Source organism: Catharus ustulatus, chromosome 4, assembly GCF_009819885.2.
Source record: "Catharus ustulatus isolate bCatUst1 chromosome 4, bCatUst1.pri.v2, whole genome shotgun sequence".
Classification (NCBI taxonomy): Eukaryota; Metazoa; Chordata; class Aves; order Passeriformes; family Turdidae; genus Catharus; species Catharus ustulatus.
Genome location: NC_046224.1, coordinates 63966050 through 63978913, shown reverse-complemented (window position 1 = coordinate 63978913; position 12864 = coordinate 63966050). Strand labels below are relative to the sequence as shown.

Here is a 12864-nt window from a genome sequence, read left to right as displayed (position 1 = left end):
CCCGCGCCGGGCCCCGCGCCCCGCCGGCAGCCAGGCCTCGCCGCTCCCCTCCCGCACGCCCAAACATGGCCCCTCGCCAGCAACCCGGCAACTTTCCCCCTGCCCCTCCCGCCGCCGCCCGCCCCGCTCACCTCGCATCAGGGAACAAAAACTGCAGGCGAGTAGGCTGCGCAGGACGGCCCCCATCTTCCCTCCCTCCTCGCTCTCACCGGCGGGGAGGCGGCGGCGGGGAGCAGCACCTCCGCTGCCAGTTCATGCTTCCAGGCGGGGAAGGGGGGGCGGGAGGCTGGGAAGGGCGGCCGCGGAGATCCCCCCTCGCCGCTCCCTAGCAGGCCACTGGCCCCAGCGTGCCACCGCGGGAGCGGGCGCTGCCCTCCATGCCGGCTGCTGCTGCTGCCGCCGCCTCACCGCGACCGCCGCGGTCCTTCCCCCATCCACCCCTCCGCCTCCGCCGGGCGTGCACAGGCGCAGGGATACAGTCCTCCTCCTCCTTCTCCTCCTCCTCCTCTTCCTTCTCCTCCTCCTCCCGCGCCGTGCCCGGCCGGCTCCCGGCGCAGCGCCCGCCCCCCGGCACCGCTCCCGTCGGGGAGGGCCGGAGCGGAGGGGCGGGGGCGCGCAGCTCCCCTCTCCCGGCCGGGATCGCGCACAGCCCGGAGCCCCGCAGCCGGCAGAACCGCGGCGGGGAGCGCGGCCCGGGGGGGACCCCTAAGGGAGGAGGTGAGCGGGGTTAAGGCACCCCTGGAGCACAGCGACGGGGCTAGGTGGGGGGCAGCCGCATTCCAGCGGGACTACTTTGCCTCCCCTCGCCCCCTCCGCCGCCTGCGATGCGGTTCAGCCCTGGCCCGTGAGGACGGGACTACTTTCTGCCACAGAGCTGCGGCGGCGTCCGAGCGGCAGCACAAAGGCTCCGGTGCCGGTGCCCATCCCGATCCCCATTCCCATCCGATTCCCCACCCCGCTCCTGGACGGGCTGTAACCCCGCAGCATCGCCCGGGGGGCGGGCGGCAGGCAGGCAGCGGGGCCAAATGAAGTTACGGTCCGTCCCCCCGGTGTGCTGGCTGAAGAGCGATACATCCCGGCCTTTCCCAGAGCAGAGGGAGCAGGCGTCCCTTATCAGCAGGAATTGCTGCCCGGCTGATGTAATGATGATTTAGTGATTTATTTCCCGGCGCTTTTTTGCGTTATTGTCCCCCTTGCTAAACTAAATGTGGTGGGCTGGGTTTGCGCTGCTTGGAGCGGCGTTACCAATGAGTGGCCAATGTGCTGTGTTTTAACATAGTCTTTTCCCCTCTTGCATTTGAGTAAACATACCGTTTTCTTTCCGAAGAGGCTAAAAAGTTAAGATTTTGTAACACACCCTCAAGTGAAAAAAACTTCCCTTCTCTCCTTCTTGGTTCGTTCCTAACAAACAATGTAAAATGCAGCTTTCTTGCATCTCCTCTAGATAAGAAAATCTGCTTCATGATTTCAACACATCTAGACGTTTTCATTAAGTCTCGACATCTATATCACGTTCTCCCTCCCTCCCAGAAAGTGACAGCTGGTGAGTAGAATAATGACATGAAGCACAACAACTTAGAGCAATGTTTGAGGCACTTACATTCCAGAATCGGTATTATTTTCAGGATTATTAGAAACTCACCAAAACATTTAACTTTTACCTTCATGTGTGTTCAACATACATTTTCATAGCTTTTCTTGTTATTACAGTAGGAGATAACATCTGGGCCAGATTAAAGGCCTGGGCATTGTAGGCTGACTCTAAAGGGCTCCTGGTGTCATGTGATATTATCAGACTCTCAGCTTTTACCGTGGAAAAGTTTGAAAAACAGAAGAAAACAGAGTTTTTTTTTAAAAAAAAACTTAAGTATTTTTCCTATCTTCAAGGTTGCAAAAAAAAAAGAGAAGACTTTGAAAAGGTAAACAATTCAGCTCAACGGCAATATCTGCCTGAGGCCAGGTCTACATCACAACATTTTGTCCTTGACTATCTGCTGGGTGAAATAGCTTCCTCTTACTGTGCTGTCAGTTGGGAGGATCAGCAAACTCAAGCAAGATCCACGTGGATAATGGATGGGAAGACTCGCCATACAAAAATGTACACTGGAGAGGAGAGAACCTGCACCCAACCCTTGCTTGTCACCTCTAGATTTTGCAAGAGTAGGCAAAAGCAGCACAATTTTGTATTTATTTTCACTGTTTAAAAGGAAAATGAGGTTGTGGTTGATTTGGGGTTTGAGGTTTTTTTCCCCCTCATAGTGTTTTCTTATACTTTTTCCATACTCGTAGTGTTGCACAATCTGTCATTAACCTCTTGAGAAGTATGGCAGATCTGTAATGAATTCTTTGTATCTTAATCATACAGTGCACAGCTGAGGAAAACCTCAAGCCTGCACCCCTGCATCACAAAAACACATTTATCCACATGCCATTCCCTCTCACACCTTATCTGTTTCTGCTGGAAATACTCTGGTGTCTTGGCTATCTCCCTTGGGAGCCTGTTCCCCTGCCTGGTTGCTCGGACTCTTAAAGACATCTTCCCTGCTGTCCAAGCTGATTTGTTTTATTTTTTAACTTTTGAACACTTATATACTGTCACCCCTCACACTGGTGCATTTTGGCATTTTTCTATAATTCAAACCCTTTCCTGCTTGGGTTTCCTCTGAGTGAATTAATGATCATTGGCATCATGTCCCTCAGCCTAGCCCCTTTCCCCACAGCCTGCCTAGAATCCTCCTCTGTCTATTCCAGCCCGAGTGATAAAATCATAGAACCACAGAATGGTTTGGATTGGAAGGGGCCTTAAAGAACATCTAGCTCCAAACCCCTGCCATGAGCAGGAATACCTTTCACTGTCCCAGGTTGCTTCCAAGTCCAACTTGGCCTTGGACACTTCCAGGGATGGGGCAGCCACAGCTTCTCTGGGCAGCCTGTGCCAGAGCCTCACCACCCTCACAGAGAAGAGTTTTTTGTCTGATATTTGACCTAGATCTGCCCTATTTCAGTTTGAAGTCATCCCCCCTTGTCCTATCAATACATGTTCTTGTAAATAGTCCCTCTCCATCTTTCTTGTAGGCTCCGTGCAGGTACTGGAAGGTCCCAGTTATGTCACTGTCATGGTTTAGGAATGACACTCCCCAATTTAGTGCTCCCACCAAGACTCTCCAAATCATGCACCATCACTCACTCCCCCAAACTCTCACTCACTCCCCCAAACCCCCACTCCCCTTTGCAGCAGGATGGAGAGGAGAATTGGAGGCAAAAAGGCAAAGATGATGGGTTGGGGTAAGAACAATTCACTGGAAACAGTGATAAGAAAATAAACACTAATAGCACCATAGTAATGACAGAGTACAAAAAAGAAACCTTGTTGCTCACTGTGGGAACCCCCACAGCAGACAGAACCCGGGCCTCCCCATTTCTCCATTCAACTTAATTACTGGACTGGAAGTAACCCCTTCTTCTCAGAAGAGACTCCCTTCCCCTCACCCCTAGCACTGACAGAAGCTGTATAGAATAACCTTCATGTCCTTGCCATGACCTCTGCTGGCTACTACCAAAAATAACCCTCCTGGGTGGAAGCAGGACAGTCATCCTGCAGCCTTCTCTTTTCCAGGCTGAACAATCCCAGTTCTGCCAGCCTTCCCTCACAGCAGAGGTGCTGCATCCCTTTAATCTCATGTTGGCCTTCTCTGGACTCATTCCAGCAGGCTGATGTCTTTCCTGTGCTGGGACCCCACTTCCCATGGGCCACTTCTGGGGCTTGTCCAGCTCCCTCTGGATTGGTCTGCCCTTCAGGTGTGTCACTGCACCCTCAGCTTCGTGTCATCTGCAAACCTGCTGAGGGTGCATATCTGTGTTATTAATGAAGATATTTAAAGAATGATGGTCCAGTATGGACTTCTGAGGGATACTGCTTGTCACTGAGGTCCATCAGGACTCTGAGTCCTTGATGACTAAATTAAAAAATGCCCTTTTTTGAACCCTTTTCCCCATCAGTGCTTAGGATTCAAGACCAGCCTATCTCAATTCATGCAGGTAACATTGAGTCCATAGCAGAGGCTTTTACAAAGTAAAATAGGAGGCAAGATTACCACACACAAAAAAGCCTCCAACAGGTATAATTTCTCTGAGGTGATTATTCCTTTGTTTGAGCTTAAAGTCAAAGTAAGTGGAGGGGGAATGTCTCTTTTATTTCAGTAGAAGCTCCCTTGTTGGTTGCAGTTATTTTCATTCACCTTAGAAAGAGAAACCTTGGTTTGCTGGCTCAAATCCAGCTGAGGCTGAGAAACCTGGACAGCTTTACCCTTACCTCTGAACTTGGATGGTGGCTCAAAGACACAAGGACTTTCAAGGGATCGTTTTTAAACTTGGGTAAGTTCCCTGGTTTAGTTGGTGGCCCAGCTTCACAAGCAGTTGTGTAAGCCCCCAGGAAAGCAAGGGACAGCAGCTGGAGCTCATGAAACCAGCAGTGACTGCCAAAGTCACTCTGCTTTTGAACTGTGTCCTGAGTTTTAGTGGAGTCAATGGGATCTTCTGCAGAACCAGAACCAAAGTCCCTAATGAGCAAAAGCTGTTAGAAGAAGATGGATGTTCAGCAAATGAATTTGTGGCTGCCCACATCACAGAAGCCACTATCATAATTAGCTTTCTCACTGAATGTTTCAACAAGAATTAATGGGCATAGCGTGCTGAAATGCTGGTCCCTCTGAAGGCAATGGTGAAGTTCTCACTGATTTCAAAAGGGCCAGGGTTTCATACTGAAACTCAAGCTCAAGTTCTCGTGCCCCCACAGGAAAGTCTGCAGCACAGGAGCTTGGGAAATGGGATGTAATGTTACCATCCAATGATGCCTGTTACAACCATTTCACTGAATAGAATAGGACACCGTGACTTGTGACATCATCATCATCATCTTGTCACATTACTTAGGTCATACAGTTTCTAAAGAACAATGTTTCATCCAACTCTTCCTCAAAACAAGGTCAGTTCTAATAGATGTGATAGAAATGCCTGACACAGTTTATTTTATTCCAAGAGTGCAATGGGTTCACCATGGCTTTCCTTCTTCAATTAATAGAGGACAAAATCATAGAATAATAAAGAATTTCTTCCTAACGTTTGCCCTCCTTCAGTTGGAAGCCATTCTCCCCTGTCCTATCACTAATGTCCTTGTTAAAAGCCCCTCTCCATCTGCAAGCCTCCTTCAAGCACTAGCAGGCTTGAAGCCTCCTCTTCCCCAGGCTGAGCTACCCCAACTCTCTCAGTTTGTCTTTGTGGCAGAGCTGCTCCAGCCCTGTGCCTCACTTCTGGATCAGCAAGTCCACATCCCTCCTACGTGGGGAGCCCCAGAGCAGGACGCAGGACTCCAGGTGGGGTCTCATGAGAGCAGAATCACCACCCTCAGTGATCATGTTTTCCTTCTTGAAGTTCAATCACAAGCATCAACACTTTTCCTCCCACACCATATGAACTGCACCTTTTTCCCAGGATATAAGTACCTTACAAGAAGATTTCGTTGAACAGAGGGTCACCTCTCTATTCCAGCAATTTTCTCCAGGCATCAAACCTGACTTGTTTTCGCCATTGGTATCACCTCAGCCAAATCACAGCAAAAATTAGCACTTCCACTAATTCTGGGGCAATTTTCCCATCAAATCCCCTTTTTTATCACATATGGAACTGCCTTTTCTCCTTGCATTTCAGTACTATTTTATTATTCCCCTCAACTCTCCCCTTCCCCCCCTCCTTAATACCCATCTTTTCTTTCACATTTTCTCTACCAGAAGAGGCTGTGTGGTGCCCAGGATGAGAACTGCGTTTCTTTATGGCTAAAAAAAAAAATCCTTACAACAAAAACTTCACAGAGGAAAAGGTGCTTGAGTTCAGCAGCCCGTACAGGCAGGCTATTCTAACAGAAATCCTGCAATATCCCCACAGGGAAATATGAAATAAGATGACCTGGAAGGCTTGGGCATTTTCTTTATGACTTTGGAGGAGCGTTTGGACTCCTGCTGATGGTGCATTCAAGGTCAGGCTGTCTACCTACTACCTCTTTTCTCCTCTCCCATCTCCCAGGGAGTTGAAAACAGCACTGCCTGAGGAAACACTTCTTCAGCGGTCATGTTTTTTAGTGTGAACCATGCAGGATTCTGATTTTAATTTGGCACTGCCCACCAGACCACAGGGCAAGTCCAAGACTTTCCTTATGAATATTTAGCCCTGGCTACATTTCAAAGCCATATTATAAAAATGTCATTTGAGAAAGTTACTGTTCTAAAATTTGTAAAGTACTTTAATGCTATGTTGATACAGCGAAAACATCCTTTTAAAAGAGCTCACATTTCAGGCTGACAGACACCAAAACACTATTTTGTTTTAGCTTGCTCAGCTTTTCAAAACCAGTCAGCATCTGGGCTCTATTAACCATAACATGCGTGCCTTTTAAGCAACAACAATTTAAGAATATTTCCTTTTCAACCCCCTTTCAAACCCCTTCAGCGTTTTGCAATATGCATAATATTTAACAATTCTGCTTTGCACTGCAGCCTTTGAAGTTCAAAAATTAGTTACTGGTAAAGCCTTGTACATTTTCTTGCACTCTTTTAGTCACAGGGATTAGTGACTAGAATTTATGCCTATGGTCCAGAAAGGTAAGTCACTGTGTCACAATATTTAGCAATCTTTTCTATGACATTTTCAATCTTTATGTGCGTGTCTTATGGCGTGACACACCGTGTGTGTAGAGAATAACTCATTTCCCACCTGCAGTAGCCACTTCTGGGCTAAAGGACTCTACCACACAGTGCAGTTTATGGCAAACAAAGAGACCCATCCCTCTTCATTCAGACTTCATGAGGAAGAGTCATATTTGTATTTTCTACTTTTTTTTCATATTTATAACCATGTTCACACTATATTAATGATGATATTAATGTCTTTATGTTCATATACAAACTAGTCTGCAGTTCAACAAAGATACTAAGCACCTCAAGAATAGGGGTGTGGAGCATTAACCATGGTATCTTTTCAGGGGTGTTGTTTTTATGAGCAGTTAGTCAAGTTCTCAAAATAGGCTAGAAAAGCACACTGAGTTCCTCAGAGCAGGAAAGATTGCCCTCTAATGGTTAATAACCAGGTTTAATGCCTGCAATGTTCTATGAAGTGCTCCTCTTTTATGTGATTTGTAAGGTAAGGCCACATAAATGCAAGATGTTGGGACAATTTATTATTTCCAGAAAAACCCAAATCTTTGTTATCCCCTTAACTGATGAATAAATAAATTATTAAGAACAAAGATGAAGGCGTATTCTTGGTAACATTTTCATTAAACTTCTATTAGCCAGAGTTTCTAGGAGGAAGAGGGATGCCTCTGACAATTCAGAACTTTTACTCTTACTGGATTTGACAAATTTTGTATTTTACTGTGGGAAACATTTCAAGGTCTGAAAAAATGGGACGAAAGATATCCAGTTCATTTCAGCCTCATAAAAGTTATTGTGAATTGATATCACTCTTGCATGAATAAAATTCAAGGAACAAAATTCTTACCTTAAAAAAAAAAAATTCCTTAAATCAACTATTCACAAGGCATTGCCTATTACAGCAGGGATGCATGTAGGTTCTTAAACTTGCACTGGCTGCAAATATGAAGGTTTCTGTGGCTTATGGCCTGTAACTCATTCTTCATGTGATAAGGGGATGGAAGAGCCAATTATGTAGGGCTGAAGTATCATTCACTGCCTTTCCATTTCCATTAGTTCTTTGAATAATTTCCTTGTAGTGTAGATTTCAATAAATGCTCTTCCAATACAGCTGGCAACTAAATGTAAATAAATGACAAAGGAAAACTCAGGGAATGTCAGACCCTGTCCCCAAATATATTTATTAAAAAAGTAGTGGCTGCTATGAACATATTATTGAAAGATGATAATATTCTTTTTTGGAATAATTAGATTATATTTTCTCCTCTCAAGAAGAAACAGTGATTAGAGTGAGGGCTACTCAATCCATTCCTCATCCTCCCTTTTTCTACCCTCTCACCAGTCAAAACCACAAAGATGGTATTTGGTCACATGGATCTTTGCATAAAAGTCAGGGAATTGTGTCTGAATAGCCCTGACTTATAAAGCTCCTTCCAATGTATTTTTCAGTGTCAGCTTTGCAGTTAATGCAACTTCTACTATTTTTTTTTCCTTATTGCAATTGTGAAAAATCTAATGCCCTTACAACAATTTGAAAAGGGCTTACACACAGCAAAATCCCTTTTTAATCTCAGCATATTAAGAAATCTTTTTTCTGAACAATACATTTAAAGTGCTATTTTCCCAAAACACTTTTTTCTTTCAAGATAACCAAAGCTCTAAGTGTTGAAAGGAATGTGATTTAGAGTCCTATCTTCATTTGTGGTTTAAGAATCCTGGCATTTTAATAGGGGGAAGCAGCTAGGATACATGTGGTGGCCTAAAGTACACTGTAGCAGTAAATCCTTCAGTATTGGAAAAGGTGTTCCAATCATCATAATAAAAACCCCAAAACAATGGGAACCACAGACCCAAACCACTTAAAGATAGACAAAAATATTTGCAGACACTCGGCCTTGTTGAACTTCTGACTCTGACATTTCTGGTTAGGGCACTGTGCACACCAGGGACAACAGCAGACTCCTTGGCATTACCTGGGAGAGCTAAAAAGCCTTTCCAAGAAAAGAGGGTAAAATCAGTCAGCTTTGGCTAAACGAAGAGCTGATTCCAACTGATGCTGGCTTTAGCTGTATAAGCCCCACTGTTGGAAAGGTTTGCAGGCTCCCTGCAGGAAAATGAAAACGAAGGGAAAAGTAAGAGAAGAGAGGCCAGAGAAGAGAAGAGGGAATGCCAACCAGAGGAAAAAAATCCACCCCAAAATGCAAAAATCAAACCATGCCAAAACAACGCCCCCCCCTCCAAAAAAAAAAAACAAACAAAAAACCTCCCAAAAACCCCCACATCCCTCCACAAACCCCACAGCCCTCACAGCCCCCATAGTCCTTACAGCCCCTACAGCCCTCATTGCTCTCACTGCCCCCATAGCCCTCACAGACCCCATAGCACTCCAAACCCCCACAGCCACCACAGCTTACAGACCCCATAGCCCTTAGAACATTCAAAACCCCCTGAGATTTCATAGATAGATCTCACAGACCTCACAGCCCTCATAGAACTCAAACACTCCATAGCCCTCACTGCTCCTCACAGACTCCATAGTTCCAAGAGACCCTATAGACCTCACTGACCCTACAGCAGCTCCCATAGCCATCATAGCCCTCACAGCATTAAGAGTAGGCACTGGTGGCATTGAAAAGCTAGATTTGGAGGTTTTAAACACATAACCTTCTTATTACTATGTTATATCTGAAACTGAAATTTACCATGCATTGATAAAATCCGATTAATGTCTCATTGTCACATGAACAGAAGCAAAAATAAATTAATTTACATTATATTGGAAAGTTAGTCTCTCACAAATTCCATGCATCTCTTTTCATGGTGACTTGCTGTATCTTCCCACTTTTAATCTGTTTGCTGCCCAGGACAACTTCCTTCTATGTACCAAGTGCCTGATGGTTTAGAAAGTCAGGAGATGCTCCAGGGAGGAGGAAGTGACCTGTGCTGTACCTGCTTGCAGCACACACACTTCTCTGATTGCTGTTTTTGCTATTGTCAATGCTCCTGAAATAATCTTCATTACCATCACCAGGGATACCCATTTCTGGCAGCTGCAAAAACATCCCAGCACTTAACTGCACTTAAACTCACCCTTGAGATGGAGTGCCTGGGGTATTTCTGGAAAAGTTGCCATGTGTAGCAACTTTGCTAGATGTAGAATGTGAATAGACTTCAGCATTCAGGCTTTCACTTTTCAAATTCCACCTCCTTTATAATGTTCACTTGAATGGGGTATACCCTTGCTTTATGCTTTGTCAGTGTAGGAAAGCCACATGTGTATCTTGTTTAGCAGTTAGGAGCATGGAATGAGCTGTTCTCATGAGTTTAAAATTCTGTCTCACAAGCAAATTATTTTTTGCCCTTTCTAAACCAGAGCACTCCGTAAAGGCAATATATACTGTGCCAAGTCTGGAGTCTTTCCAGAAGTACTGTCTGAGTTATCACATGGTGGAAAAACATTGGAACTCCTTATTTCATGCCCTGGAACCAAAGAAGGACAGCATTGTCATATAATAATCAGAAGCAGCCAGGAAAGTGTTCTACAGATTCTTCCAGAAATTTTACCTCTGGGCTGAGATGTTCTGTTATCCTGTAAGGCAATTGCTTTGAACAGTTAATGAGCCTCTAAGTGGGAGGACTTGACTTACAAATAGGTGCTGGAAGACCTCCCACTGACACCAATGGGAGCTGCACTGCCAAAGACACATAACACATGACCGCTATAGTAAAGGGATAATCTCATTCAGAGTTTACTTGGAGGATCAAAAAAACCTTGCTTGTAGGATCCAAATACTTACAGACAAGTATTTCAGTTCTGTTGATGGAACTTGGGTTTTGGGGTAGGGAAAAAAAGCTCTTTCATAAAAGCAAACAGAAAAAATTACTGAGAAACAGCAGGCAAGCCTATAGGAGATGTGTGTCATAGCGAGGGGGTTTCCACCATCTTCACAGCACAAGACTGTATGTTCAAACTTTGGGCAAATTTTCCATCTAGGTGATGTTGAGAATTGTTGCAAAAGTCACAGTGTCAAAGTCTAGGCTCCACTGACCACATCCTTTCTTCAGTGGAAGCACAGAGAAACCCAGTGATGTTCCCAGTAACTTTCAGCCAGGATTCAGGTGCTACTCTGAGGTAGCTGGTACCAAAGCATCTTACAAGGAGTTAATTTACCTTACACAACCATCCTTACCATGATAGCATTGTGATGGAACACCTTTGTGGTCTTCAGAGTGACTGTTCAGGTCAGCAAATGTTTCAAAACATTCGTTATGGTTTAGCCAGTTGTTCTGGACATTAACTCCTTGTTAAATTTCTTTGAGAAAATACAGAGCGCACAAATTATCTGATTACTACTTCTGGATGTTATTGGTATGATGGAATTTTCAATTTTTTTCATCTATTTTCTATCAAAACAAAGTGAACCAAAAAGAAAAGGGATCATAACAGATTGAACATGGCATATCTAAATTCTTGCCACTTAAAAAAATGACATTTTATAGGATGGAAGCAGAGGAGTAAGAGAAAAACAGAAGAGAAGTTAATGCATGATCCTCAGGCCTTTTATTTTTTAATTAAGTGAGACAATATAAAGGAAACAATGATTCAGCAGTTTCAGCTGTACTGAAACTTAGAAACACTTCTATACATTGTTTATAACAGCAAACACAAAGACGACAAAGAGCAGCAGTTTTATGCTTTGCACTTTGACATCCTCAAGAAGTGTAGAGACCTAAAGGGGAAAAAAAGCAAATTTAGACTGTGAGATTGAGTGTAGGCTTTCTGAAGAGGAAGAAAAAAAAATTCAATATATCCTAGTCCTTCAGGGGACATACCTATCAAGACTCTGGGAAAGCATCTGGGAACAGCATGTGCACTCCTGAAGGGATGTGCAAGACTTCAAGGATGAGGGGATGCAGCTATCCCACAACTATCAATGAACAGAAATGTAGAGAAGTATATTACTTGTATGAGAGAATGAGTAATGCACAGGGAGAGCACAGCTGTCCAGGCCCATTTCAGGAGGGTTACAGAAGAAAAGGTATACAAAAGTATAGCTCTCTGTATGATAGGATACTGTGTGGGAAATGCTGACTGCAGCACTGGCACTTTAAACTCCACGTTTTTATCAGCATAGAGTGTGGGATTGTAGGATCAAAGCATGTCATCAGATTCAAATCCACTTAGATGGTTTTGCAGGAGGCAGGAAAACAAAATTCAGTTTTGAAATTGCCTTCTCATGTAATTCTTTTTTTGTTGGTTTTATTTCCTTGTTTGTTTGTTGGGTTTTGTTAGTTGTTAGTAATTTATTTGAAATAATCGTAAGTGTAAGCATTTCCTACTCCTACAGGAGTTAAAATGAAATGAAGCACTATTTGCAGAGAACACAACATACTAAGTTTGCAGCCCTTTGAGGTAGGCACTTTGCACCCTTCTCACCCATCTCAAATAGACCTACAATTTATTTCTTCATGATTGTTTGCAGTGGTTATAAAATTTGGGCTATTTGCTTTACTGTACAATACCACAAGACAGTTTTGTTCATGACAGTTTATATTTACACACTTTGTGTTTGCTCAGCACTGTAAAGCAACAACATGAAAACAAGCAGCTACAGAATTTATGAGACTCTCCAGGTGACAAAAGTCAATCAGCTTTTGGCCTCTCCCATACCAGAACTGGTTACCTTCAGAAAGAGCCACCCCAATGTGAGGCTTGTCATCACAGTCTGGTGATTAATCATCCAGTTCCATGTGTGGTTCACAGTGAAGACCACAGGACATGTCAGTGTAAAAACAGAAGAGTGCACAGAAGTTTTAACGTTGGAAAGCATAACAAACTGGATGGATTTTTTTCAGTTAGTCTCATTCCTTTTTGATTCATAACACAAGAGCATTATCCAGGCAAATAAATAAGCTCCAAAAATGCATATAATAAAGCATCATAGTCAAAAGAATGATGTGGGAAATCTCTCTCATTCTCTGTTAACTGGAAGTTCCAATACATGATGAATAATGCAATCTGATTAAATGTTATTTAAAAAGAAAATATGTTTAGTTTTATTGTCTTCTCCATTATATGATACAGTGAAAAGTTTTTAAAATGTATGTATATAATCCTCCACCCAGACCCTTCCAATAAACAAAAAACTTCCCTACAAAA

At 43.9% G+C, this 12864-nt stretch overlaps 2 protein-coding genes across 3 annotated transcripts in view; one reads left to right on the top strand and one right to left on the bottom strand.

Annotated features, from left to right (window-relative positions):
• LRP6 (LDL receptor related protein 6) overlaps window positions 1-463 on the bottom strand; it is a 122477-nt gene extending 122014 nt beyond the window's left edge. For both annotated transcript variants that reach the window (XM_033057990.2, XM_033057991.2), the window contains exon 1: window positions 132-463. In XM_033057990.2, the coding sequence (XP_032913881.1) occupies window positions 132-186 (55 nt within the window). In that variant the 5' untranslated portion in view covers window positions 187-463. The remainder of the gene's footprint in view (window positions 1-131) is intronic.
• A 158-nt stretch (window positions 464-621) lies between these two features.
• BORCS5 (BLOC-1 related complex subunit 5) overlaps window positions 622-12864 on the top strand; it is an 88141-nt gene continuing 75898 nt past the window's right edge. The window contains exons 1-2 of the mRNA XM_033058249.1: window positions 622-717; window positions 1445-1543. Coding sequence (XP_032914140.1) covers window positions 1462-1543 — 82 coding nt within the window. The 5' untranslated portion in view covers window positions 622-717; window positions 1445-1461. The remainder of the gene's footprint in view (window positions 718-1444; window positions 1544-12864) is intronic.